Source organism: Typopeltis vanoorti, chromosome 11 (assembly GCF_054136105.1).
Source record: "Typopeltis vanoorti isolate ZY-2024b chromosome 11, IOZ_Tvanoo_1.0, whole genome shotgun sequence".
NCBI classification, from domain to species: Eukaryota; Metazoa; Arthropoda; class Arachnida; order Uropygi; family Thelyphonidae; genus Typopeltis; species Typopeltis vanoorti.
The window spans coordinates 90,421,518-90,447,129 of record NC_143559.1 but is presented as its reverse complement, the minus strand read 5'-3'; the positions used below and the strand labels follow the sequence as shown (position 1 = coordinate 90,447,129).

At 33.6% G+C, this 25,612-nt stretch overlaps 1 protein-coding gene across 1 annotated transcript in view; it reads right to left on the bottom strand.

Annotated features, from left to right (window-relative positions):
* Nucleotides 1-538: 538 nt before the first annotated feature.
* Nucleotides 539-25,612, bottom strand: part of LOC150101843 (pre-rRNA-processing protein TSR2 homolog) — a 56,309-nt gene continuing 31,235 nt past the window's right edge. The window contains exons 4-6 of the mRNA XM_090400849.1: nucleotides 18,675-18,812; nucleotides 8,782-8,915; nucleotides 539-1,036 (exon numbers count right to left, since the gene is read on the bottom strand). Of these exons, the coding sequence (XP_090256975.1) occupies nucleotides 1,033-1,036; nucleotides 8,782-8,915; nucleotides 18,675-18,812 (276 nt within the window). The 3' untranslated portion in view covers nucleotides 539-1,032. The remainder of the gene's footprint in view (nucleotides 1,037-8,781; nucleotides 8,916-18,674; nucleotides 18,813-25,612) is intronic.

Below are 25,612 nucleotides of genomic sequence, written 5' to 3'. Positions count from 1 at the left end.
TGTTTAACAAGATATTATGCAGTTTAAATATTCTTTTGTCAAAGCTGAGGAATTTTTATTTATTTATTTTTTTAAAATTAGGTCTTATTTGTACAACCAATCTGTCCATTGTCAGGATTTTCAAAAATGCAATAGATGTAAAAAAAAAAAAAAAGGTCTTATGATAACTGAAAATTGGGTTTTAATTGGTTAGAAATTTGATGCAACTAGTAACCGACTAGTTTAATCAGAGTTTAATTTTACAGCTAATTATAGGACACACACCTTAACAACGACTGACCAAGTGCTAGCATCCATGCTCCACGTATTAGTATTGTAACGGTTCCAATTAATTTGATATTTTTCATTTTTCAGTTGTGTTGATTTGTAATCTAAGCTTATTTGTTTTAAGCTGTTATATGTATATTCATCTAACCCAGAAGAAGCCACCAGTTAACGTGGCGAAACTAGTCTGTTACTAGTTGTATCAAATTTCCAACCAATTAAAACCCAATTTTCAGTTATCTTAAGTATTTAGTGGTCGAAAAAAACATTGATCACAAAGGTCTTATGATATTTATTAGATGACCAGGAACTTTTTTTTTTGTATACAATGATTGAGTTATTTCAAATAATAAATAGACAACAAAAAAATCTACAATGTGATATATATATATATATATATTATTTTTCTTTTTAAATCTTCATCAGAAAGATCAACTTGCTTACATCCTGAAAGAAATGCAAAGCATTCAATATACTGTCAATCCAAAGTATTAACCAACAATTCATTTAGATTATGCACAATAATCCAAATGTGATGCTTGCATACTCTTTCTTTCTCTCTCTCACACATCTTGCAGCATTGAAAATTCTTATAAATTGATGGTTAAAACAGTAGTTCATATGTAGGGTGAATTTTTAGGACTTGAACAAATAATGAAACGAATTTTTTTTTGGGCTATACTTCTAATCAATTCTCTCTGGAGAGAATAAAAGATATTACAAAATCTTCTTTCTGTTTTCACAGCAAACACATGCAGGTGGTTCTGACTACCTACAGATGAAAAAAATTAAAAAAATAAACAAACATTAAGTTGTTTATATGCACGTAAGCTTATCGTGTAAAGAACTAATAATCTCCAAGAATAACCTATTTTCATTAATATTGCTCACTGAAAAATATAGTTACACACATATATATATAGTTTTAATATATATATATAAACATATATTTACATATATATATTTACATAAATATATTTACATATATATATATAAACTCCATCATCCAAGGAAATATAAGTTTAGAGTCCAATGTTAAGACTAAAACACTGGTTAGATCATTAGCTTTCAGCGATCAAGTAAAAACTTCTGTAAATTTTCAGAAATATGCCCACAGCAAGTAATAAGTAGAGCACTAATATTCTTTTAAGTATATTTTAAAACAAGAATTGTAAATCCTTTGTTCTTTATATAATGCAAAACAAACTTGAACTAATAAAATAAAACAGATTTCTTGTCAATTTCATTCTTGTTTTCTCACATTTATCAACAATTTTCTCAGTTGTTACTACAGGCTCTATTAAATACTATTTTCAACACACACACACACACACACACACACACACACACACACACACACACACACACACACACACACACACACACACACACACACACGAAGCTCATTTCAGTTTGCCAAAAAATACAAAAAAGTGTATTGTAATTTTTTCATGTTTAATTAATTATTCTAAACATGGATTACAAAAATTATTTGCATACTGACAGCAGTGCAAATATAAATAGTATACTTTGCTAAATAACAGAGTTTTATTGTACTCTTTATACCTAAAAAGACTTGGAATATATGGAGCAGATTGCTTCAAATAGTCTCTTCCACCAAAATGCCACCCTCACCTTCTCATGGCACATGCTGCTTTCACAAATGAAGCACTGGTGGCTGAGTCACAGGCAGCATAACTTTTTTTTTTTTTTTTTTTTTTTTTTTTTTTTTTTTTTTTTTTTTTTTTTTTATCAGGCTGTAAGATGATACTGACATGACTGCACTCACTTCTTAGGTAGTAACTGATCAGAAGAACATTCAAAAGAAAAAGCTAGATTCAAAGGTTGATGACATGGATATAAAGAAGATTATGAATAAAAGCAAAGAATGGAAACATCCAAGGCATAGGCCACAAAGATGAATAAGATGAACTCACAAGTAAAAAGAACATAAAAACTGCAATAATATCTGAGATCAAGAAAAAAGTTCACAGGCTTAAAGAAGGCCATACATCTCTTAAACTCAATTACACTAGATGTACTTACCACCTTGAGAGGCACACCTCCATTGGCATGTTTCATCCACTCACTGCTCTATGAGAGAAAAATCTCCCCCCTTTCTTTTTAAACATATATTCCATTAACCAATATCCTATAACACTCTTTCAAACATTTACAGACTTGTAACACATCACCCCTCTTTTTCCTGTCTACTGTCTGCAGTCCACATAATCTCAATTTATCCTCATAATCTCATCATCATCATCAATTCCTGCAATGTACCCTCAAGGGGTGTACAGGATATGATAGTACTACATGATAAATTTACATCATTACTAACTTCCTATCTACAATTTTCCTATAGATCAGTCTATTACTTGTCAAGACTCCAATATTATCAGATCTTATATTTCTGCCGTCTAAGGCACTTTGTACCGTATCAATCCACCTATATTTTGGTCTTCCTCTGGGTCGCTTTCCTGCCAAACTGGCAGAGAACACTTGTCTTGCCAATCTTTCCTTGCCCATTCTGTTTAAATGACCATACCACCTGAGATTACCTCTGCTAATGCATTCCTGGATGCTGACAATGTCAAGTTCTTTCCTAATATCCTCGTTTTTAATATGATATTGCCATTGATGCCATCTTTTCACACCTCTATTCTTTCTCAGGATTCTCATATCTGTGGTCTCTAGTCTTTGGTCAAGTGTTTTACTTCTGGCCCAGCTCTCAGATCCATAAGTTAAAACCGATTTGAACACTGTCTTGTATACAGCTAATTTAGTGTTCCGACTAATTTCTCTCTTATTCCATATGAATTTATTCAATTGACTTCCGACTATACCAGCTTTATTGATTCTGTTGTCTATTTCCATATTTAATTTACCATCTTTACTAAAAATCATGCCTAAATAGATGAATAAATGTTTTACTTGTTCCACAGGTTCTCCGTTCACAATGCAGTTGACATTTTCAACGATTCTTCCTATTTTCATTGCCTTTGTCTTTTTATTGCTGACCTTCATACCATATCTATTACAACAGTTATTCAATTTAGTCAAGGAATCTTGCACTCGTAGCAGATTAATTGATAAGTATAACATCATCCACGTAAAGCAAACAGCTGACATTAAAATCTCCAATTTTGATATCATGTTTAATACCACTTTCCTTCATAATGTGATTCATATAAATAATGAATAACAGAGGGGATAATGTATATCCTTGTCTCACACCAGATTTAACATTAAACCATCTTCCTGTACTTCCATCAATTCTAACTGCTGACTTGCAACTCAAATAAAGACTAAGTATTGCTTGATATAATGCCCCATTGACACCATATAACTGCAGCGTATTGAATAGCTTCTCTCTTGGCACCTTGTCATATGCCTTTTCCAAATCGACAAAACTTAAATACAGATCTTTGTTATATTCCCATGCTTTCTCGACTATTTGTCGTAAAGTGAAGATCTGATCCTGACAGCCTCTATTTGGCCTGAATCCAGCTTGTTCTTCACCAAGCTTTTCTTCCACAATTCTTCTCAACCGTTTCTCAAGTATACTTGCATAAATCTTGCCAGGAACACTCAGTAGGGAAATACCTCTGTAATTCTCACATTCAGTTTTATTTCCCTTTTTATTTTTATATATGGGCACTATGAGAGCTCTACTCCAATCATCAGGAATTCGTCCCACTGTCCAGGCTTTCTGAACTATGCAGTGCAGTGCAGCCACTGTAAGACTTTTATACCACCATACTTCAGCATTTCTGGTCGAATATCATCTACTCATGCTGCCTTTCCACATTTCAAGCCTTTGATGGCTTTTTCTACTTCAAGTATGGATATGTATTCCTGACTGCATGCCTGGTCAATGTTTTTTTATCACTGTGCTGTCATCATTGCTTGTTTCATTTAGCAAATTTTCAAAGTAATTACTCCATACTTCAAGGATATCTTTTTCTCCCATTTTCATGTCACCTTTATCATCTCTCCTTCATTTCTAAGCTTCTTCAACAACCTCCAAAATATTTTGCCGCCTTCTTGATATTTATTTTCTATGTTCTTGCCAAAGACCTCCCATGACCTTTGTTTAGCTAGTTTCACACAGTGTTTAGCTTTCTTACATTTGTCTCTGTATTCTCTAAGAGCACAAGCTGACTTATTTGCAGGAACTTTTGATGTGCTTTCTTTTCCTTCACTGCCTCTTTAACTTCCTGTGTCCACCATGGAGTTCGGATTTTTCTATCCTTGCAGACAACCTCACTACATGCCTCTCTGGCTGAATCAATCAAGGTTTTCTTCAAGGCTTGCCACTGAATCTCCAAGGTTTGGTTCCTGTTCTCAAACTCTTTCATTTTTTTTTCAATAATCTTTGTGTATTTTAGTCTACAGTTCACACCAGAGAGCTGCTCAACTTTTATTCGCTTTAAAACTTTCTTACATGTTATTCTTTTCAATATGAAATTCAATTTTATCCTACTCAAGACTAAACAGTGATCACTTCCAATTTCAAATCCTCTGTACTACACTCTGGTGTACTGCACTAGGGAGAAAACATCACTATCAACAATAACATAGTCAATGAGACGTTTCTCTTATTTCTTGCCTCTTCTCTCCATGTGAATTTGTGCACATTTTTATGTTGGAATATGTTAGTAATAACCAGTCCATGTCCTGAGTAGAAATCCAACAAATATTTGCCATTATTATTAGTTTTGCTCTTTTCTCCACATTTTCCCAAAATATTTTTGTATGTCTGACAATCATTTCCTACTCTGCTATTTAGATCCCCAACAAGGACCAACTTTTCCTTTTTCATTGTGTCAGATGCTTTCTCTAAATCCTCAAAAAATTCTTCCACTTCTACCTTAGTAGAACCTTCTATGGGACCATAGGCACAAATAATTCTCATTGTCCAGTTCCCCAGTCTGATATTTGCCCACATCACTCTACTTGAGACTGCCTGCCATTCAAGGAGATTAGCCTCGTATTTTGTGTTGAATACAATGGCTACTCCTTTTTCTTGATTGTCATTGCCTGAATATAACATTTTGTATTTATTGCTCAGAAAGATCTCACCAGTTTTTATCTTTTTTGTTTCAGTCACCCCTATTATGTCGATCTGGTACTTATCTAATTCCTCAGCTAGCTCCATTTCTTTGTCATTCAGGCTTCTTATGTTGATAGTACCGATCTTTAACTCTGGTGATGTTGAGTTGTGTTTTTTCCTCATAATCTACTTTCCATAATCCTAATATCATCTTTGACTCTTCTTTGCACTGTCTTCACAGCTTTCTCTCCCCACCCCCCAAACCTGGGAGACCAAATCAGCACAGTAGCCCAACTTCACACCCAGAGGCAAAATTATTTCCTTATCCTTTAATGACAATGTTTGTTTCAGGATTGCAATTATCCTCTGAGTTGTATTTACACTCTTTACTATATGACCTTGAACTTTCTATCTATTAAAACTCCAAGATCTCTTCGCAGCCTGATCAGTTTCTTGTAGCATAATTCCACACATACAATATGCTAGTGTAAATCTCATCATACTAAAGTGCATAATTTTACACTTCATAACACTGAATTGATAGCCACGCTAACAGTAACAGCCTATTCAAGTCATTCTATAAGCGCAACACAGTAGTAATATCCCTGATTGCCCAGCATATCTTTGCATCATTAGCAAACAACTGGATATATCCTGTGAGGTTCTTCTCACTAGTCCAAGGACCAATCCCTGGGGTACCCTACCGGTCACCTTATATCTGACAGATTCACCCCTTTCCCCATCACATACTCCACTTTCTGACACCCACCTTATCCAAGTCGTCATCATCATCAAATTCCTGATATATATATATATATATATATATATATATATACCCTCATGGAGTGTACAGGATATGATAGTACTACATGAAAAATTACATCATTACTAACTTCCTATCTACAATTTCCTCCAAATCAGTCTGTTACCTCTCAAGAACTCCAACATTATCAGATCTTATATTTCTATCTTCTAAGGCACTTTTTACTGTATATAAATTAAACATGGAAAGAGAAAACTGAATTAGTAAAGCTGGTATGGTAGGAAGTCAAATGAATAAATTTTTATGGAATAAGAGAGAATTAAACAAAACACCAACTAGTTGTATACAAGTGGCATAAAACTAGTTAGCATAAGTGATTTGAATACCGATTGTATCCAGACCAATTTTAACTTATGGATTTGAGAGCTGGGGTTAGAAATAAAAACACTTGATCAAAGACTGATTTATATTCTGATAAAAAAATAGGGGACTTATCCTAATATTCTTATTTGGCAGAATCATATTTATTAATATGATTCTGCCAAATAATGATATTAGGAAGCAACTTGACAATGTTACTATTTAGGAATATATGATGGCAGAATTGCAAGAAAAATAAGATATGGTAATATTGGAGTCCACAGATAATACATTAATTTGGAGGAAAACTGTCAGTAGGAAGTTAGTAATGATGCAAACTTTCCATGTATTATTATCATAATAGACTGCACACACTCCACAAGTGCACATATTATGAATTTGATGATGATGATGATGATTATAGGAAAAAATAAATAATGCATGAGCAGCATTATTATAAGCAATAATTATCATGATCAATTAGTTGCAGATTCATTTACATTTATTAAAGAAAATATATTCCATAATATTATCACCAGCATTTCATTTAATACTGAGGAGAAAGAAAACTAACATCCTGACAGGTGTTTGGCAGAACAATAAGAAAGGATATCTGCAAATTTTAATTATAGTTCATTCCAAGATAAAGCTTAGTGCTAACCAAAATATAAGATGTTATCTTCTACTTAATACATTAAGCTCAATGATGGCAAGTAACATAATTTCATATATTGCTAACCCCAACATGATCCATGCTGGCCTGGTTGGCCGAGTGGTTAGAGTGTCCGCTCTCCAGCCAAGAGGCTGCGGGCTCGAATCCCGCCATGGGATGATGTTTGTGATTGTCCTACAAACTTTGTGTGGAAAGGGAATCTGCAACCCTACCACTTATTCTAGCAGAAGACATCATTGCCAAAACCATGTGAGGTACGGCAGTGACCATACAGCATCTACAGACGTCAAATGTGAAATTTAAAAAAACACGATCCACTATGTTTGTCACTATACACAGTTTCAGGCAGTTTGGATTCTGTAATTTTTATGGAAAGCATGTAGTAATTTTAAGATCACTTATTTTTGACTTTAATAATCATGGCATTTCAATTGATACTGTTTATAAGTCAATTTATAAGAAGTGAAGTTTTAAAAAAAAAAAAACATCTGATGAACAAATGTTATTGTTAGTTATAGATATCATATAATTTTCAGCACTGTGCAAATGAATCAGGAAATTAGTTAAGAACATGATGTATTTTTTGCAGCAAGAATTGTAAAAAATTACATGGAAGTAACATAAAAAACATTAGCCAAGATGCAGCAATCAAAACCCCATTTTAAAAACAATTATTTTTGCAGAATAAATTTTTCCAAAATGCTCTCCTCAAACAATCAAGCACTACACTTTTTCAAAATTCATAATATTATGAAAAAACAAATTATCCAAGCCTGGATGTGAGAAAAATACATGCAACTGAGAGACGTATAACACTGATACCTCAGTATAGTATGTCTCTCTAGTAACTGATGATACTAGCCAATTATAACATGCTAATGGTTATAAAATGTGCATTACTGTCAGGTAAAACAAAGCGGTTTTTTATGTTGCTGCAGATATTTTATTTATTGTGTGATATAATTCTGTATCATTTCAAATTATTTTGTTCTAATTTTGCAAACTGAAAATGGTCTGATTCCAACCAAAACTGTAAAAACTTAAAAAATTACAATGCTTACATGGATGCAACTTGAGTATAATTTGGCCAGTTAAATTATGTTAATAGACAGCATTATTACAGCACTTAATTCCTAAGCTACTCAAATAGAAAATGTCTGCTTCATGAACAAGAACTTTTGTTTTACTTTCTCCATGAGCAACTTCTCCAAATACTAGTAATAATTAGAAAATATTATATGCAATAAGCCTTTGGTCAAAATAAACTCTGCAACTGAGGTGTTTCTAAAATTTAATAATCATGGATTAGGACACTAGAAGGAGAAAAGTCAATTTTATAAAGGCCACCAACAAATAAGCTTATTCAATATACAGATGACTAAATCATATTCAAGTGAATTGAAGCGAACAGATGATCAGCAGACAGTGAGCTGAGAAGAACAACAGAATAACAATCAACTGTGAAATATAAATTCCGAATTACCTGTGGAAAGATGGCTACATATATGTAATTATAAACTGAGTTGCTCACAAATTTCCTTAAGTTAAGATGAAGTTACAAATGATTAAAGAATAAAGATTACTGCATTGTAATCTAGAATAAATAATTAAAAATCAAGCTGAGAGTCAAATCAAAATTCATTTATCCCCTCTCCTTCCATTTACCTTTTCTTTCCTTTAACAACTGTCCATCCATCTTCTGCCACTGAGGTCTCTGCTTGTGTGGTTGAACTTTCACCATTTGTTTCTTTTATGGAAAGGGTTTGTAAATGCACTGATACCTGAGAATCTGAAACCTCCTAGAAACAAAAGGCAGCATGAAGTAGTTTGTGACAATCAAATTTACAAGAAATATTAGCATTTCTATAGAAATCTCAGACATTATTCATAACTAATAGTTTTATTCAATCTATATTAATTTTCAGTTTATAACATTAATGTTAGAGCAGAGGGTGTTTAAGAGTCAAAGCTGTATAACTGAGAGGAGACCTCCACATAGCCTATAAAGGAATGTGGAGAACCGACCACGGCTTCTGACCTAACGTCCAATCCTCACCTTCTCGTGGTGCACCTGTTGGGTATCTACCTGGATACTGAACGAACGAGGATGGGCTGGCAATTTGGGATTTAGCTGACCAAATTGTATTCTTATTGGCTCAAACCAAAATACAGAATGATGGTACAACATGACAGAATTTCATGCTGGCTGGGGCGTCGCTTGGTTAAACAATTGGATATGCAGATTGCAGGGTTTGGTGGATAGAAGACAAAGGGGGGGAGGGGAGATTGATTGAGACATTTAAGCTATTGAAGGATTATTATCATGTTAACACTAAGGAGATTTTTCATATGGCAGAACAAGGGAAAGGAGCAAGGACAAGGGGCCATTCCTGGAAGTTGTAAAAGGATAAGAAGTAAGTCATGGTCTTGTGATGCCATGGAGGTCAGGAAAATAATATTAAACAAATTGATTCATGTTCATAGCTGCACCTCAGAGCCAGCACATAGTTATTTACAGTATAACTGTAATTTTAAATAGATATTAGACCAAACATATACAATATATTTTTTATATTTATAGTCCTTTCATTATATAATTATAGTTTGTAGTTAATAGCAAATGTGAAATAGTCAGTGGACAAAATAAGAATGTTTCTCTTAATTTAAATCTTGTTTATTCATAATTCTAGTTAGAAATGACTTCACAGACTACATTGATGTCCAAAAGGTAAGGAACTACATTTTTACGTGTATATATGTAAACATTTTCATGACTACAGCCAAATGTGGACATAAATTTTTTGCCACCATACTAATAAATCACACAAAAAATGTGTTATAAACTTTGTACAAATTAAATTGCAATAAGTTTTTGGCAAAAGTTGCAAATTTCTTAAGGACGTAGTTAAGGAATCAATGTATGCTTACAGAAAACTATATGAAGAGACATTTCAGCATGGAATATGTCAACCTTGAACTGCAATGCAGCTCTCACAACATCATACCATGCTTTGCACCAAGTGATTCAGGAGTTCTTGAGGCAAACTGGCCCACTCCTCCTTCAGAGCACGGCTTCAGTCCTTGCTCTGGAGGAGAATTCTCCTGGATGGGTATTGCAAGCAGCAATGTCTCCCTATTGTATCCCAAAAGTGTTCTATGGGGGTTGAGATCTGGGGAAGCATGCTAGACACGCGATTCGATTTATATCCTCGGTCTCCAGAAGCATCTCTGTAATCTTCCCTGCACACTTTAGCTTATTTGTCTTTTTTTTTTTTACAGGTTAGCTATTTCTGTTACTGGGAGAACTCTGGAAAATTTATTTAGAGTTAATGACTGCGCCACCAGAGTTCTCTTTGTGGTATTAGATATATTCAAACTTCCTGTAGAGTTTACTCTGAGATGATCCAAAAAGCTTATTTATCAGTCGTGGCTAATCTTAATACTTTCATTCAAAGGTCCGTAATTGTTTTGGAGACAGTGCATTGCATAAAGATCAGGCAGTACAATAACAAAACAAGCATGTTTATTTCAAATTAAAAGGCAAATATACAAGATCATTAAAGACATTTAAAAGGGTTCCCTCCTCTTAGCTCTATTCTAAAACTATAATTGTAACATTTCAACATTTGAATATACACTGAGTCATGCAATATTGACACATAAAGAAAACTGTCAATCGTTCTCAAAACTAAGATTATTATGTTCTATAAATTCTAAGGCAAAATATCTCCTATTCTAACTTTTGTACAATTGATCTTTAGTTTTACTTTTCAGTCCCGAACAATGAACTATATTTAAACAAACAAATAAAAAAATGTCCCGTGGACTTTAGTCAATTTTCCATATCTTAGATAAACACAACAAATTGTATTCGTGGATCTTCATTAACACACAATACTATGCCAGTTCCTAGCTCCTTTGCAGGTTCCGTTAGTTGTCTATCCATCTTAGGCTTTAGCTTCCACACAGGTGTTTCTCTTTATCACCATCTCACGTAGATGACTCTGGGGCTTGAAACACATTTTACCAACATTTCTGAGTTGGCTGAAGGCGTAGAATGCACGTTCTCTCGCTAGCAAGGCATGCTGGTTCGTCTTTCTTGCTCCTTCGATGGCTTCACGGCTAGGCTCTCCCTAGGAGTTCTCTACATCTCCCCTTTTCTGTAATTAGAGGACCTCCTATATATGACTTCTCAGGTCCCTGGACTAAGGGTCGAACCCCCCAAATATTCTCGCACAAAACCTTGACCTTCAAAGCTAATGTTCACTTCTAATTCTCACGGAGCACACACATAATCTTGTTTACAAAAAGTGTAAACAAGAAAGTCTACAGCACCACAGAACAATCGAAGATGATGTTGAAGAACTTGTAATATCGTTCACCAGTCATAGTCCCTTTTTCCAGCACTTAAGATCTAAACTGCCTTTTATGACACTGTCTTTGAAGCTTGCATCCGGCTAACACTGAGCACAATTAAAAGCACTTACTCTGTATATACAATTCCTACGTTGTTTCTTTCAAAACTGAACTACATCAATATTGAGCTGATTTCTATGGCTTTGTCCTTGAATCATACAACTTAAACATTTATCTGATATTTATAGTTTCTGCACAAACTTGCATGTTACTTTTCTTAGAGTTAGCTACATGGGTTTTTCACAACATTTACAATGTTAATACAGAATTATTTACCTTGTTTACAAGTTGTGACCTCTGTAAAAGTCGGTGCAAAGAGGAAAAATCCTACTGCATCGAATTTTAGATCTACACTGCTCATGCACGATGTGGAGTGGCATTGTCATCCATAAAGAATTCTCTGTCTACAGCACCACAGAACAATCGAAGATGATGTTGAAGAACTTGTTGCAATATCGTTCACCAGTCATAGTCCCTTTTTCCAGCACTTGTACGGTGTTCAATAAGCAAAATACCTCCCTACATCATTATCCCAGCATTGCCATATCTATCCCTTTCAAGACACATTCTTACAATGGTAAGCCATACTACTTTAAATGCTAGATCAAGTATCATCTAGAATTGGAGGAAAGACTAAAATGACTCACCTGGAAAGAGTACATTAGCCCAATGGTGTCTTGTCCAATTTTTATGGATAAACACCACTGAAAACATGTTCTATAATGAGCTGTGGATAAAGGGATGCAGACTACAGGTCTTTTGGCATATAGGCATACTATCTTGCTACAGTTTGTCGAGATATCCACATACCTGTGCTTAAATGGAGCTGACTTTCCATTCAAGAAAGTCAGTGGTGCCGTGGTGCACTGATTATGTTTGACTGTTATAATCAAAAATGTGTATCCATGTGCTAGAGCGAGGGAGACCTCTTAGCATCTTGAATGCATTCCATTGGCTTGAAATGCTGCCCAGAGCCTGGATAGAATGCTATGTGAGATTCCAAATTCTCTGGCAATATCAGCAATCTTCTTCAAGCTTTCCAATAATTTTTCCCTGCTGAAATCATCTAGTAATGTCTTTGAGACATTACAAGACAACCATGTTTGCAACTTTATTCCTTCATGAAAAGAGCTTCCTTCAAACACAATTCGCTTAGCGTAGTCTTTTATCCTGTTAAGTGCTACCACATGACCCCTTGCATGCAATTTGAAAATTTGAATGTGTACCTGCTTTCTACCCAAAAAAAGTAATAGGTAGAAAGTTTGATGCATGCCTGGTTTGGTATGTCATTATATATTATAACCAAAGCAGACTTCTAAAGATGATTAATTAAGCTTTTTTTTTTTGCTATTTACAATTAATTGAATTATTCATAAGTCAATCACAGATTATATTAAAGCCTTTCTTTAGTTACTCTGAGATATCATAGTTCTTTATGCAGACGTTAGCATCCACATTACTAATTCACAGTAACTAGAAGTTACATTAGCTGTACAAATTGCCACAAGCTGATTCGTCTGAATTTGTAGTTGTAATCTTCAGAAATAGTCCATCCTTAGGTTTTGGACACCAGTGTAGTTTCCAAATTTGTATGATTTTGATTTACAGACAAGAAAAATCTTTTCACCTACCAAGACCTTTATGATAAAATATAATGTTATCAGCAATACTTATCAATAAGGAGTATCACAAGTATCACATTTTGAAATGAAATAAACACATACAAAAATTAGGTATCAGCTAAGCTCTATGAATAGCTTGCAACTAAATCAGTCATTCTCATAATTATTTTCAGCATTCAGTTGAAAAAAATATCAAGAAAATAATCTTGTGCCCTTTGTTATGAAGAAAGAACATTGTAAACAAAGTTTGCTTCTGAAAAGATAACGTACAATGAAGAAAATACTGCACATTTGAAAAGAAATAAATTTACTGCTAGTTCTGATATTCTGTGGCATTTTTTAAGTTGACGTTGATATTAATGATGACTTTTTAACTCATCATTAATATCCTGATACACCCTCAAGAGGTGTTCAGGCTACTATGATAGCATTACATGATTAAGTTTACATTATTAATATTCTCCTAGTCTATTACTTGTCAGCACTCTAATATTGTCATATTTTGTTTTTCTAAGGCACTTCTGAGTGAATCTTAGCATTAAACTGTTTTGCTAATCTTTCTTCTTCCATTCTATTTAAGTGACTATGCCACCATAGATTAGTCCTGCTCACACATTCTTGAATGCAAACAATGTCAAGTTCCTTCCTAACATCTTCATTTTTAATATGATTCTGCCACTGATGCCACCTGCTTAGTTCACAGACAATTCATCGCGGTGTGGAAAAAATTAGCTGAAAACGCTATTCGCTAGAAAATTGAAATGATATGGCAATGATACCAACATATAAAAAGTAAATGCAGTGCAAGATAAATTTCACAAAATATAGTTGTTTTATGTATTATTTGTTTGGATTTTAATTAGATTTTCATAATATTTTTATTCTTATACAATGAAAGTAATATATTTATTGATTGGCAAGTTTCCTGATTTCAGTTTCATTGTAATTGTTATTCATTTTAACCTGGTTCGGAAATCCTGCTCAAATTCCATGACCAAACATGGAAACCACTCGAGCCACTTCAGGCCTCCAATAAGCAGTGCTGAAATTCATGATGAAATTCATCTCTTACCTTAAAACAATTACAAACATCCATGCCCACTGCAAGTTTTAAATCCACAGCATTTCTTTTTGGTTGTTAATGTCATGATATTTCTGATTACAGTTTATTTTTGAACTGTTCACAAGGGAAGTAATCAATTACATATTTCACTTTGGGAGCATCTTCTATTTATTTATATATATTTTTTTTTCCAGTAAAGAAGACTAAATATAAATTTAAAATTTCTTAGTGTTATAAAATAGTAGAATTGGAGGAAAAGGTAAAGATTAGTCTTGCACCCGCAGATGGCAATTTAGCTTATGCTGCTTTACATAATGATGATAGGATTTACATAATTTTATTATCATTTTCTTTAATATAATTACTCAAAAGTGCACCTAAGATCTTAAACTAGCTCTGTAAATGATAGCAGCATACAACATGTATTTCGCAAGCAGGAAAAGTGGAGTCATTTTCAAAATACACGTGTGTTCAATAACTAGTTTAGATAAAAAAAAATATATATATCTCACCTGGATGGATGTTAAATGTGCAGAACAGAAAAATATTGGATGGTTAGAAGAATAAATATTCTTAAATATTTTGTTCTCCTTAATAACCATTAATAGAATAGTTAATAGGAACATGTAACTAATTAACTATAAATATTAGTTGGATATAACTATTCTCCCTAAATATTCTTAAATATGGCACTCTTTCTCCATAGCCATCCTATCCTAGTTCAGTAACAATTAATATTCCATCTACAGAGCTTGTAATAAGAAAGAATGTTAATAATGTTATATGGAATAAAAATTTTCAGAAAGCTAAATATAATCGAAATATTAAATAATATATAATATATTTCTTTTTTTTTTCTCACATATATCCATGAAAAATTTTCATGCAACTAATTTTCCCACAATGAATTTTTGTGTGATTAATTGTCAGGACAGGACATGCATCTGCTCAGGCCACTAATTTTTCTAAGAACTCTCATATCTATGATCTTCTGTAATTTGTGATCAAGTGCTTTATTTCTAACCCAACTCTCAGATCGATAATAAAATTGACTCAAACACTTTCTTGTATACTGCTAGTTCAGTGTTTTGGCTAATTTCTCTATTATTCCACATAAATTTATTCAGCTAGCTCTCCACCATTCCATCTTTACTTATTCTGTTGTATATTTCCAAATTTAATTTGTCAAGTTCTCTATAAATTGTGTCTAAATAGCCAAAATATTTTACTTGTTCTATAGGCTCTCCATTCAGAATGTAGCTGAAGTTTTCTATGTTCCTGCCTATTTTCAAAATTTTAATATTTTTATTACTGATTTTCATTTTTGTTACAGCTGTTATTCAATTTAGAGAATTCTGGAGACTTGCACTGGATATATTTAGGAGTACATCATCATCGTCATCTCCATAAAGCAAAGAGCTAAGTATGACATCTCCAATTCTAATATCAAGTTTAATGCCACTTTCTTTTATAACGTGATCCACCCCAGCTTTCAAAAAACTAGGATTTTTTCTTTCGCTCAAGATGTTACTTCACCTCTGAACAGCTGTTAACCTTATACAAATCACAAATCTGCCCAGCTGTCAAATACTGCTCTCACATTCTGAGAGAGAGAGAGAGAGGGGGGGGGGGGGACTCCTAAAAGCTCCCTCAAAATGCTTGGCTCAATACAGAAAATAGCAATTAGCTTGATAAATGACCCATCTCTTACCCCCACCCCCAGACGTTTGGTCTCTGCAAGTTGTGTATTCTATAAATATTTCCACAGCAAATGTTCATCTAAAATAGCATCAATAATTCTCCCACTCAGTACTAAGCCCAATGGAACATGTACAGCTGCTGCCTAACATCCTTTCACAGTACACCTTGAAACCCACAGAAAAAGTTTGTTTTCCTCCTCCTTCATCCCTGGTACTGCTGTACTGTGGAACAGTCTTCCCAATGAATACAATATACAGGTTTTTAAATCAAATGTAAACAAGTTTCTCCTTTCTCAACCCACTGTCCATATACGATACTAATGTACTACAGGTTGATCAACCAACCGCTCGTGTGCGGGTTCAACATTATATCTATTCTATATACGTGTGTGTGCGTATATAAATAAAAATATAAGCCGAAATTTGAGACGTTTTTATGTCACGTTTTTTGTCTTACCAGCCCAGAACTCAGGGGGGGGGGAGACACCCCCTAGTGTGTGTGTATATATATATATATATACACGAACAAGAATGGACATAACATGCATCCATCTCACACCTGATTTTACACCAAACCATCTTCCTGTATTTCCTTCAGTTCTAACTGCTGCCTTACAACAGCATTTACCTTATATAACTATAGTGTTTTGAAAAGCTTTACTCTGGGCACCTTGACGTATGCCTTTTTCAGATATACAAAAATTATGTGCAGATCATTGTCATATTCCCATGATTTCTCAACTATTTGGCCTGAATGCAGCTGTTCCAATTTCTTTTCGACAATTTTATCAACCACTTTTCAAGTATGCTTGCATCAATCTTATCTAGGACATTTAGTAGAGAAATTCTTCTGTAATTGTCACATTCAGCTTTATTCCCTTTTTCTACATGGGAACTATGAGAATTCTATTCCAATCATCTGGTCTGGAATTTGAACTTCTGATCAGGCCCTCTGAATTATGCAGTGGCTATACTTTTTATTATATTTTTTTCACTAAAAATGTATGGGTACATGCTTCCAAAGTGAAATAGATTTTTTATTTTATTTTCACCTACCAAATCTTTCGAAAGGTTTTGAAAATAAATTATAATCTGAAATATCTGAAGAGGCAGCTAAATCCTTCCTTCAAATAGCTGAAAGCCTATGTAACACAACTGCACCCCCTTTCTCTGAATCATTCTTTCTTACTAAGATAATTTTATCAGCTATTCAATGATCAATTCAATTTTCAATGATAAAATTTGAAGTGATTATTATAAAAATTATAAATTAAGAAAGTGTGTGATGTTAAGATAATTTAGATGAAATTAATTTTGACAAAAATATGTTATCAGTCTATAAAAAATAACTACAAAGAAATAATTAAACAGTGGTTTAACAGTTCCAATATTTCATCTCTGTTACAGAGACTTCTTCTGGGATACAATATAAAATAAGTGGAAGATGTTCGACTAGAAGCCTTAAGTCCCAAGAGGAGCTTACTCTATGGGTGCTGGTAGCTAGCCTTGGCTATTGGGGGTGGGAGGTCTAACAATGTTTCTGAGATAGATTATAAAAGCTCTTTTTCCCCCCTTTTCTTTTTAAATAGGTTTTTGTGAGTTAGTATTTACTGCAGCAGTAGGGGTCCCCCCATTTGATTCTGTGCAAGATTATCTAGATCCAACTGACAATAGTTGTAGTGGCAGATGTGTTCTTAAAGGCAGAAGAAAACAAGAAATACATCCACCACCACAACCATGGTTAGCTGACTCTAGATGGCCATGCATTGGTTATCTTGCACAGAATCAAATAATATACCACTACATCATTTCACTGTAGCAAATACAAACTCAAAGGCTTTTTTTTTTTTTTTTTTGAATTGGCAGATTTAAAAAAAAAAAAAAACGAATTAAAATAAATATGATTGTGTTAAACTTACCAAGATTTGCAAAACATTAATTCTTAGACCTCCCACCCATCAACCAAGGCTAGCTACTAGCACCAAGACCCCTTCCCCCAACCAGGACTAGGCTTTGGTCTAACATCTTCCACTTACTGTGTGTGTGTTATTTTAATTTTTACATTGTATCCCAGAAGAAATCTCTGCAGCAGATAAAATATTGGAACTATGATACTTGTGTTTCTTTGTGCCATTTTCTTTCTATAGAATCTAATTACAAGTGAAAAAAGAAAAACCTGTATTTCTGCTTAGGATGTGTGATAATCAAAAGGACAAAAACGAAACAAGAAATTTCTGATATTTGGGCTTGTAAGCCGAACTAAGTGGAACATTCTCTATGGGTGCATGTTTCTTTGTTTTCTTTCTCAGCACTGTTGAGGACGCCTTTAGCCTATTGCTGCAAAAAATAGGATTATCAGCTAGTATTTCTAAAACATAGCTTATTTTAAAAAAAAAACATAACCATATGAGAGTTTTTCTAAGAAAAAAAAAAGTATTACTCAAAACTAAACTTTTTCTTATTGCATAAATATAAACGATTTTATATAGTTAAAATATGACATGGAATGTATTTGTAATACTTAGAACAATTTCAATAAACAGCCCAACAATTGAGGGAATTCAACTTAGAAACAAAAAAATCCTTAATAAAAATTGAAATAAACTTATTTATAATTAAATGTGTGGTAGGATAACTTCACCAAATGAAATCAAAAATCCCAATGTCCTATCATATGCATGCCAGAGATTCTATTTTTATTTATTGTGATAAATAATAAAGCTAAAAATTAAAAATGCTAAGATAAACTTGTCCAACCTGATCATCAGGACCATTTACTGCAACAGATAAACAGTTAGCCAACTGTGGTGGAGAAATTTCAAGAATTTTCTTTTCCACATCATCTTCTTTTCCTGTTTGACACCAGTTATAAAACTGGCAAAGGCTTTTTGCTACCTAAAGAGAACATTATCAAAAAAATTAATAATGCTTTAAGATTATATTGCATATAAGTATATGACGTTGTCATAATAATCTGTATGATAAACTTAAGTTTATTATACAGAATTTCATTCTGAATTCTATGAAATAAACAAAATATTGACAGGATTTATGATACCATCAAATACTAACAGCTAAACAAATAACAAATGAAGCTGGAAGTTTCAGTGCAACAAAGACAATAGAATTGAACTCGGAACATAAATAAAACATTCCACCATTTTATTAAAATGACACACTATCAAACACTGATAAGTGTACTGTACTTATATCAATGTTTTATAAACTGTATTCTACAATGGCATAACTTTAGTATTTGCAAGTTTTTTAAACTATTGCTGAAATTAAACTAATTTTTTATTTATTTTACAGAATAATCTTATTTAGTGATTCAGTCATAAAACATTAAATATAAATATTCACAGAAAGTAATCTATGAATACTAAATCTTTATTGTAAATGACTCACCATAGGCAGAAATAACATGAACAATCAACCACTTAACATGTAAAAATCCATGCTTAGAATTTGTATCTAATTCTTTGCATGAATCCTTACAAAGATCTGATGTGTGATTTAATGGTTATATATAAGTGGGAAGAAGGTTACTTTTTGATAAATATCAATTTTTCAATTGAAGTTTTGAATCAAAATATTTAGCTGTATTAATTTAATTAACTTACCTTCTTTTCTGTGAATTATAATAATTATCCTAAGTAAATAAAGGTTACTGGTTATGTCTTGAACACTACATTGTGTACTTTCATAGAATTGTAATAGTAACCTGAAGCTGTTCAAAGCATGTGCAAGGGTTTGTCTCATTACTGGTTTCTCAAAGTCAGAGGAGCAGAGTACAGACACCAGATATAAACAAGCAGAAGACAAGTAAGAGGAGCCAGAAATGAGTGAAGAAACAAAAGCAAGAAATAGTGAGACAGCAGCAAAAGGGAAAAGAGCATGTTAAATCACACATTATACGATTTATTAAGTTTCATGTTGAAAGATAAACTTGCCATACAAGCAACAAGGAAAGAAATTAAGTGCTATTTAGTACATTCTTAAGTGACTAAACAGTTAACTCAGCATAGTGAAGATAATCTATGGAACAGTCCCTGCCTTTAGAATATATTTCTGGTGTCTGTCCTGTCGACGATAACGTGTGTAGGAACAGTCAAGGTGTACAAGAAATTTTCAAGGTCGAATGAAAGAAAACTCCTTGTCTTGAAAAATTGAGAAGGAAATTTATTTAGGGAGTGATAGATATGTTCAACAATGAACTCTGAAGATTAGTGAAGAATTTGTTGAAGTTTCAAACTACTGTAAAAAAAGAAAAATCTCAATTCTCTTTGATATTAGTTATGTAAAATTTAATACAATTGGAGAAGTTTACATTAAAGGAAATTACTTTCAAACAAAAGTAAATCTCCATGTGGTATAGTAAGTAAAGGTGTGAGAGTGCGAATCTTTCTTTATTGTTGTATTTTTCTTTCTATAATTTATGTTCAGAGACAAACCATGCTCAAAGGCTTAAGTGAGTGACATATTAAAAGCATTTTGTGAACTTTCATAGAAAAATAGTTCAGAAAATGTGAAACGAACTGTTCCCCTTACCGCTCACAGCATAGATAGGGAGGGGAAAAAAAAAAAAAAACTTACAGACACACACACACACACATATACTGTATATATATATATATATATATATATATATATATATATATATATATATATATATATATATATACACACACACATATACATACAAAAGTTATTATACACAGCAACATATCTTGTCCTTTTGACAGTATTAATGGTGTAAAGGCCATGCTACACAATAAATTAATTCTGGTTCATGATTTATTCATGATTTAAAGAAATGTGTATTAATATAACAAAATCATCCTAAGTAATTATTAAAATGCCTATCCTGGCTGACTAACTGAATAGTGTTTCTGTTGATTTGAATTTCACTATGACATGGATGTTTGTGAATATCTTTAGGTGAAGACTACGTTTACTGTAGATAACAATTCTGTTTATTGGAGATCTGAAGTTGCTTGCAAATTTTCATGTTTTGCACCTAGGTTAGGCTTTCTGGATTACCTAACTCATAGTACATGTACTAACAGAAATTGAATAAGGTAAAACTGATGAAAACTATAAAACTTCAATATTCACCAGTTTCCAAGTGAAACAGCCAGTCAGCTCCTTGCTATTGATTCAATTTTCAACAAGTGGTTCACCCAGTAAACTACATTTTTGCCCACTGTGCAAAATGGAATGTGGCAATAACAAAATGTCATATGAGGAGAAGAAAATATATTTAGCAGTGAACTCTAGATGGCAATAAAAACCCACTATGTCCTGTTTATTCTATGAAATGCAATTTCACAAAATAGTCTGATGTCATATGCCAAGTTACAATGTCATTACGAAACAAAATTTAGTGAACATCAAGACAATGCTCTCAGACCTGGCTCGCCAGTGAATAGCACGATAAGACTCTTCTTGAAGATATTGGCCCACGAGCATTGCTGGATGAGGATGAGCATTACTGTCTTGTAGGATAAATGCCTCCCTTACTGCACCCATATACAGACAAACACAGGTTCAGGAACTTGTCTCTATAATTGCAGCATTCATGGTTCACTAGAAAGCACATAAACGTTGGCACACCCACCCAACAAGATGCCTCCCTAAACCATTACCATCACAAGTGTCCCCTTTCATGGATATTAAAGGGATGATAACGTGTCCCTAGTTCTTTCTGAGCAGAGTATGACTGGTATTGCTTTGTAGAGCGAATCTGGACTTATCTGTAAAGAATAACCCCCCACACACCACAAATGGTCTTAAGTCTAATTGATGGGGAGCCTGCTCCATTTTAAACATTCTCTCATCTGCTGCAGGGTTAGGAACATGCATACAAATGGTTGCCTAGCATACTGACCATGTTCATGAAGTCTTCTGTGCACAATGGAAGCAGATACCAATGTTCCTGTAGCCAATGCCAGGTCAGATCCTAGCTGATTCAAGGTAGTACTCATCATCATCAAATTCCTGACATGTACAGGATTATAATATGATTACTAACTTCCTATCTACAATTTACCTCCAAATCAATCTGTTACCTGTCAAGACTCCAACATTATCAGATCTTATATTTCTGTCTTCGAAGACACTTTTTACTGTACCAATCCACCTATAATCTTGGTCTTCCTCTGGGTCTTTTACCTGGCAGAGAACACTTGTTTTGCTAATCTTTCCTCTTCCATTCTGTTTAAGTGACCATACCACCTGAGATTAGCCCTGCTAACACATTCCTGGATGCTAACAATGTCAGGGTCTTTCCTAATATCCTTGTTTTTAATATAATATTGCCACTGATGCCATCTGTTCATGCCCCTAATCTTTCTCAGGACTCTCATATCTGTGGTTTCCAGTCTTTGGTCAAGTGTTTACTTCTAACCCAGCTCTATAAGTTAAAACTAGTTTGAACACTGTTTTGTATACAGCTAATTTAGTGTTTTGACTAATTTCTCTCTTATTCCATATAAATTTATTCGATTGACTTCCTACCATACCAGCTTTGCTGATTCTGTTGTCTATTTCCATATTTAACTTACTATCTTCACTAAAAATCGTGCTAAGTACCTAAAATGGTTTATTGTTTGTTCTATGTGTTCTCCATTCACAATGCAGTTGATATTTTCAATGCTTCTGTCTATTATTGCTGACCTTTATACCAAATCTATTACAACAGTTATTCAATTTAGTCAGGGAATCTTGCAGACTTGTACTGGATTTATTTAGAAGTATAACATTATTTGCATAAAGTAAAGAGTTGAGATTAACATCTCCAATTTGGATATCAGGTTTAATACCACTTTCCTTCACAATGTGATCCATATAGATAATGAATAAAAGAGGGGATAATGCACATCCTTGTCCGATACCAGATTTAACATTACACCATCTTCCTGTACTCCAATTCTAACTGCTGACTTACAACTCAAATAAAGACTTAGTATTGCTTGATATAATGCCCCATTAACACATACAACTGTAGCATTTTGAATAGCTTTTCTCTTGGCACCTTGTCATGCCTTTACTAAAGTTAATTTCTCCCTCGATCTTCTGCCTTAACTAATTTCCTTACCATCTTACCCAATAATATGGGTAGGAGTTAGTTGAGAAATAGGAGACGGTGTTCAGAGGAGTCTTAATTTTCAAATATTCAACATATGAAATAAAACTGGATTACATATTTCAAAGATGGATAACTAGGAGGAGGTTTCCACATAGGTTACCTTGAAAGTAGAAATACCTGGATACTGAACAAGTGAGGATGGACTCACAATTGGGAATTTAGCCAAACAAATTATAGTTTGCATTGGCTTAAACCAAAAGACAATGATGACACAACAAGATGAAATGTAAAGCTGACAGGAGGGTACCTGGTTAAACAAGGCCCCCCACTGTTTTAATCAGGTAATCAGGGCAAATAGTTAAAATTCAGTTATTGGAACAAGCTCAAAGTCATAATCAGCAGAATTCAGCATAGGCACAATCGGCATAAGAAGCATACAGACATAAAAAGTGTTACAAAAATGAAGACCTATCGGAGAGATGCTGCCAAATAATAACTGTAAGATGTCATATTTAAACAATTGCAATCAGAGAAAGGAAGGAATGGTTATAGTATTCTACACTAAACACAAAGATGAACATTGAATGGCAGCAGTTTCAAGTGGAGTAATGTGCACAAACAAGTATGTGGAATTGAACAATGAGACTTATTTGTGCCCATGGTCCAATAGAAGGTCTACTAATAAAGATGTAGAGAAATTTTTCAAGTCAAGTGGAAAAACTGATGTTTACATTTTCAACTTGACTTGAAAAATTTTTTCAAGTCAAGTTGGAAATGTAAACATCAGAGTAGGAAATGAATAGCAGATATTTAAAAATTTTGAGAAAAGATCATCATCATCAAATTCCTAACATGTACCCTCAAGGGGTGTACAGGATATGATAGTACTACATGAAAATTTACATCATTACTAACTTCCTATCTACAATTTTCCTCCAAACCAGTCAGTTACTTGTCAAGACTCCAACATTATCAGATCTTATATTTCTATCATCTAAGACACTTTGTACTGTATCAATCCACCTATATCTTGGTCTTCCTCTGGGTCGTTTTCCTGCCAACCTGGCAGAGAACACTTGTTTTGCTAATCTTTTCTCACCCATTCTGTATTCTGTTCAAGTGACCATACCACCTAAGATTAGCTCTGCTAATGCATTCTTGGATGCTGACAATGTCAAGTTCTTTCCTAATATCCTAGTTTTTAATATGATATTGCCATTGATGCAATCTGTTTATGCCCCTAATCTTTCTCAGGACTCTCATATATGCGGTCTCTAGTCTTTAGTCAAGTGTTTTACTTCTAAACCAACTCTCGGATTCATAAGTTAAAACTGGTTTGAACAGTCTTGTATACAGCTAATTTAGTGTTCCGACTAATTTCTCTCTTATTCCATATTAATTTATTCAATTGACTTCCTACTATATCAGCTTTATTGATTCTGTTGTCTATTTCCATATTTAATTTACCATCTTCACTAAAAATTGTGCTTAAGTGGCTGAAAAGTTTTACTTGTTTCACAGGTTCCCCATTCACAATACAGTTGACATTTTCAATGATTCTGCCTATTTTCATTGTCTTTGTCTTTTTATTGCTGACCTTCATACCATATCTATTACAATAGCCATTCCATTTAGTCAGAGAATCCTGCAGACTTGTAGCGGATTTATTTAGAAGTATAACATCATCCGCATAAAGCAAAGAGCTGACATTAACATCTCCAATTTTGATATCATGTTTAATACCACTTTCCTTCATAATGTGATCCATATAGATAATGAATAACAGAGGGGATAATGTACATCCTTGTCTCACACCAGATTTAACATTAAATCATCTTTCTGTACTTCCTTCAATTCTAACTGCTGACTTTCAACTCAAATAAAGACTAAGTATTGCTTGATATAATGCCCCATTAACACCATATAACTGTAGCGTATTGAATAGCTTCTCTCTTGGCACCTTGTCATATGCCTTTTCCAAATTGACAAAACTTAAATACAGATCTCTGTTATATTCCCATGCTTTCTTGACTATTTGTCGTAAAGTGAAGATCTGATCCTGACAGCCTCTATTTGGCCTGAATCCAGCTTGTTCTTCATCAAGCTTTTTTTCCACAATTCTTCTCAACCGTTTCTCAAGTATACTGTCATAAATCTTGCCTGGTACACTCAGTAGGGAAATACCTCTGTAATTCTCACATTCAGTTTTATTTCACTTTTTATATATGGGTACTATTAGAGCTCTACTCCAATCATCTGGAATTCGTCCCTATGTCCAGGCTTTCTGAACTATGCAGTGCACTCACTGTAAGACTTTCATACTTAAGCATTTCTGGACAAATATCATCTACTCCTGCTGCCTTTCCACATTTCAAGCCTTTTTTTACTTCAAGTATGATATGTATTCCTGACTGTATGCCTGTTGAGCGTTTTTTAACCACTGTGCTGTCATCACTGCTTGTTACATTTAGCAATTTTTCGAAGTAATTACTCCATACTTCAAGGATATCTTTTTCTCCCGTTTTCATGTCACCTTTATCATCTCTAACATCTTTTACAGCACTCTTTCCTCTATTTCTCAAACTCTTTCATTTTTTCTTCAATA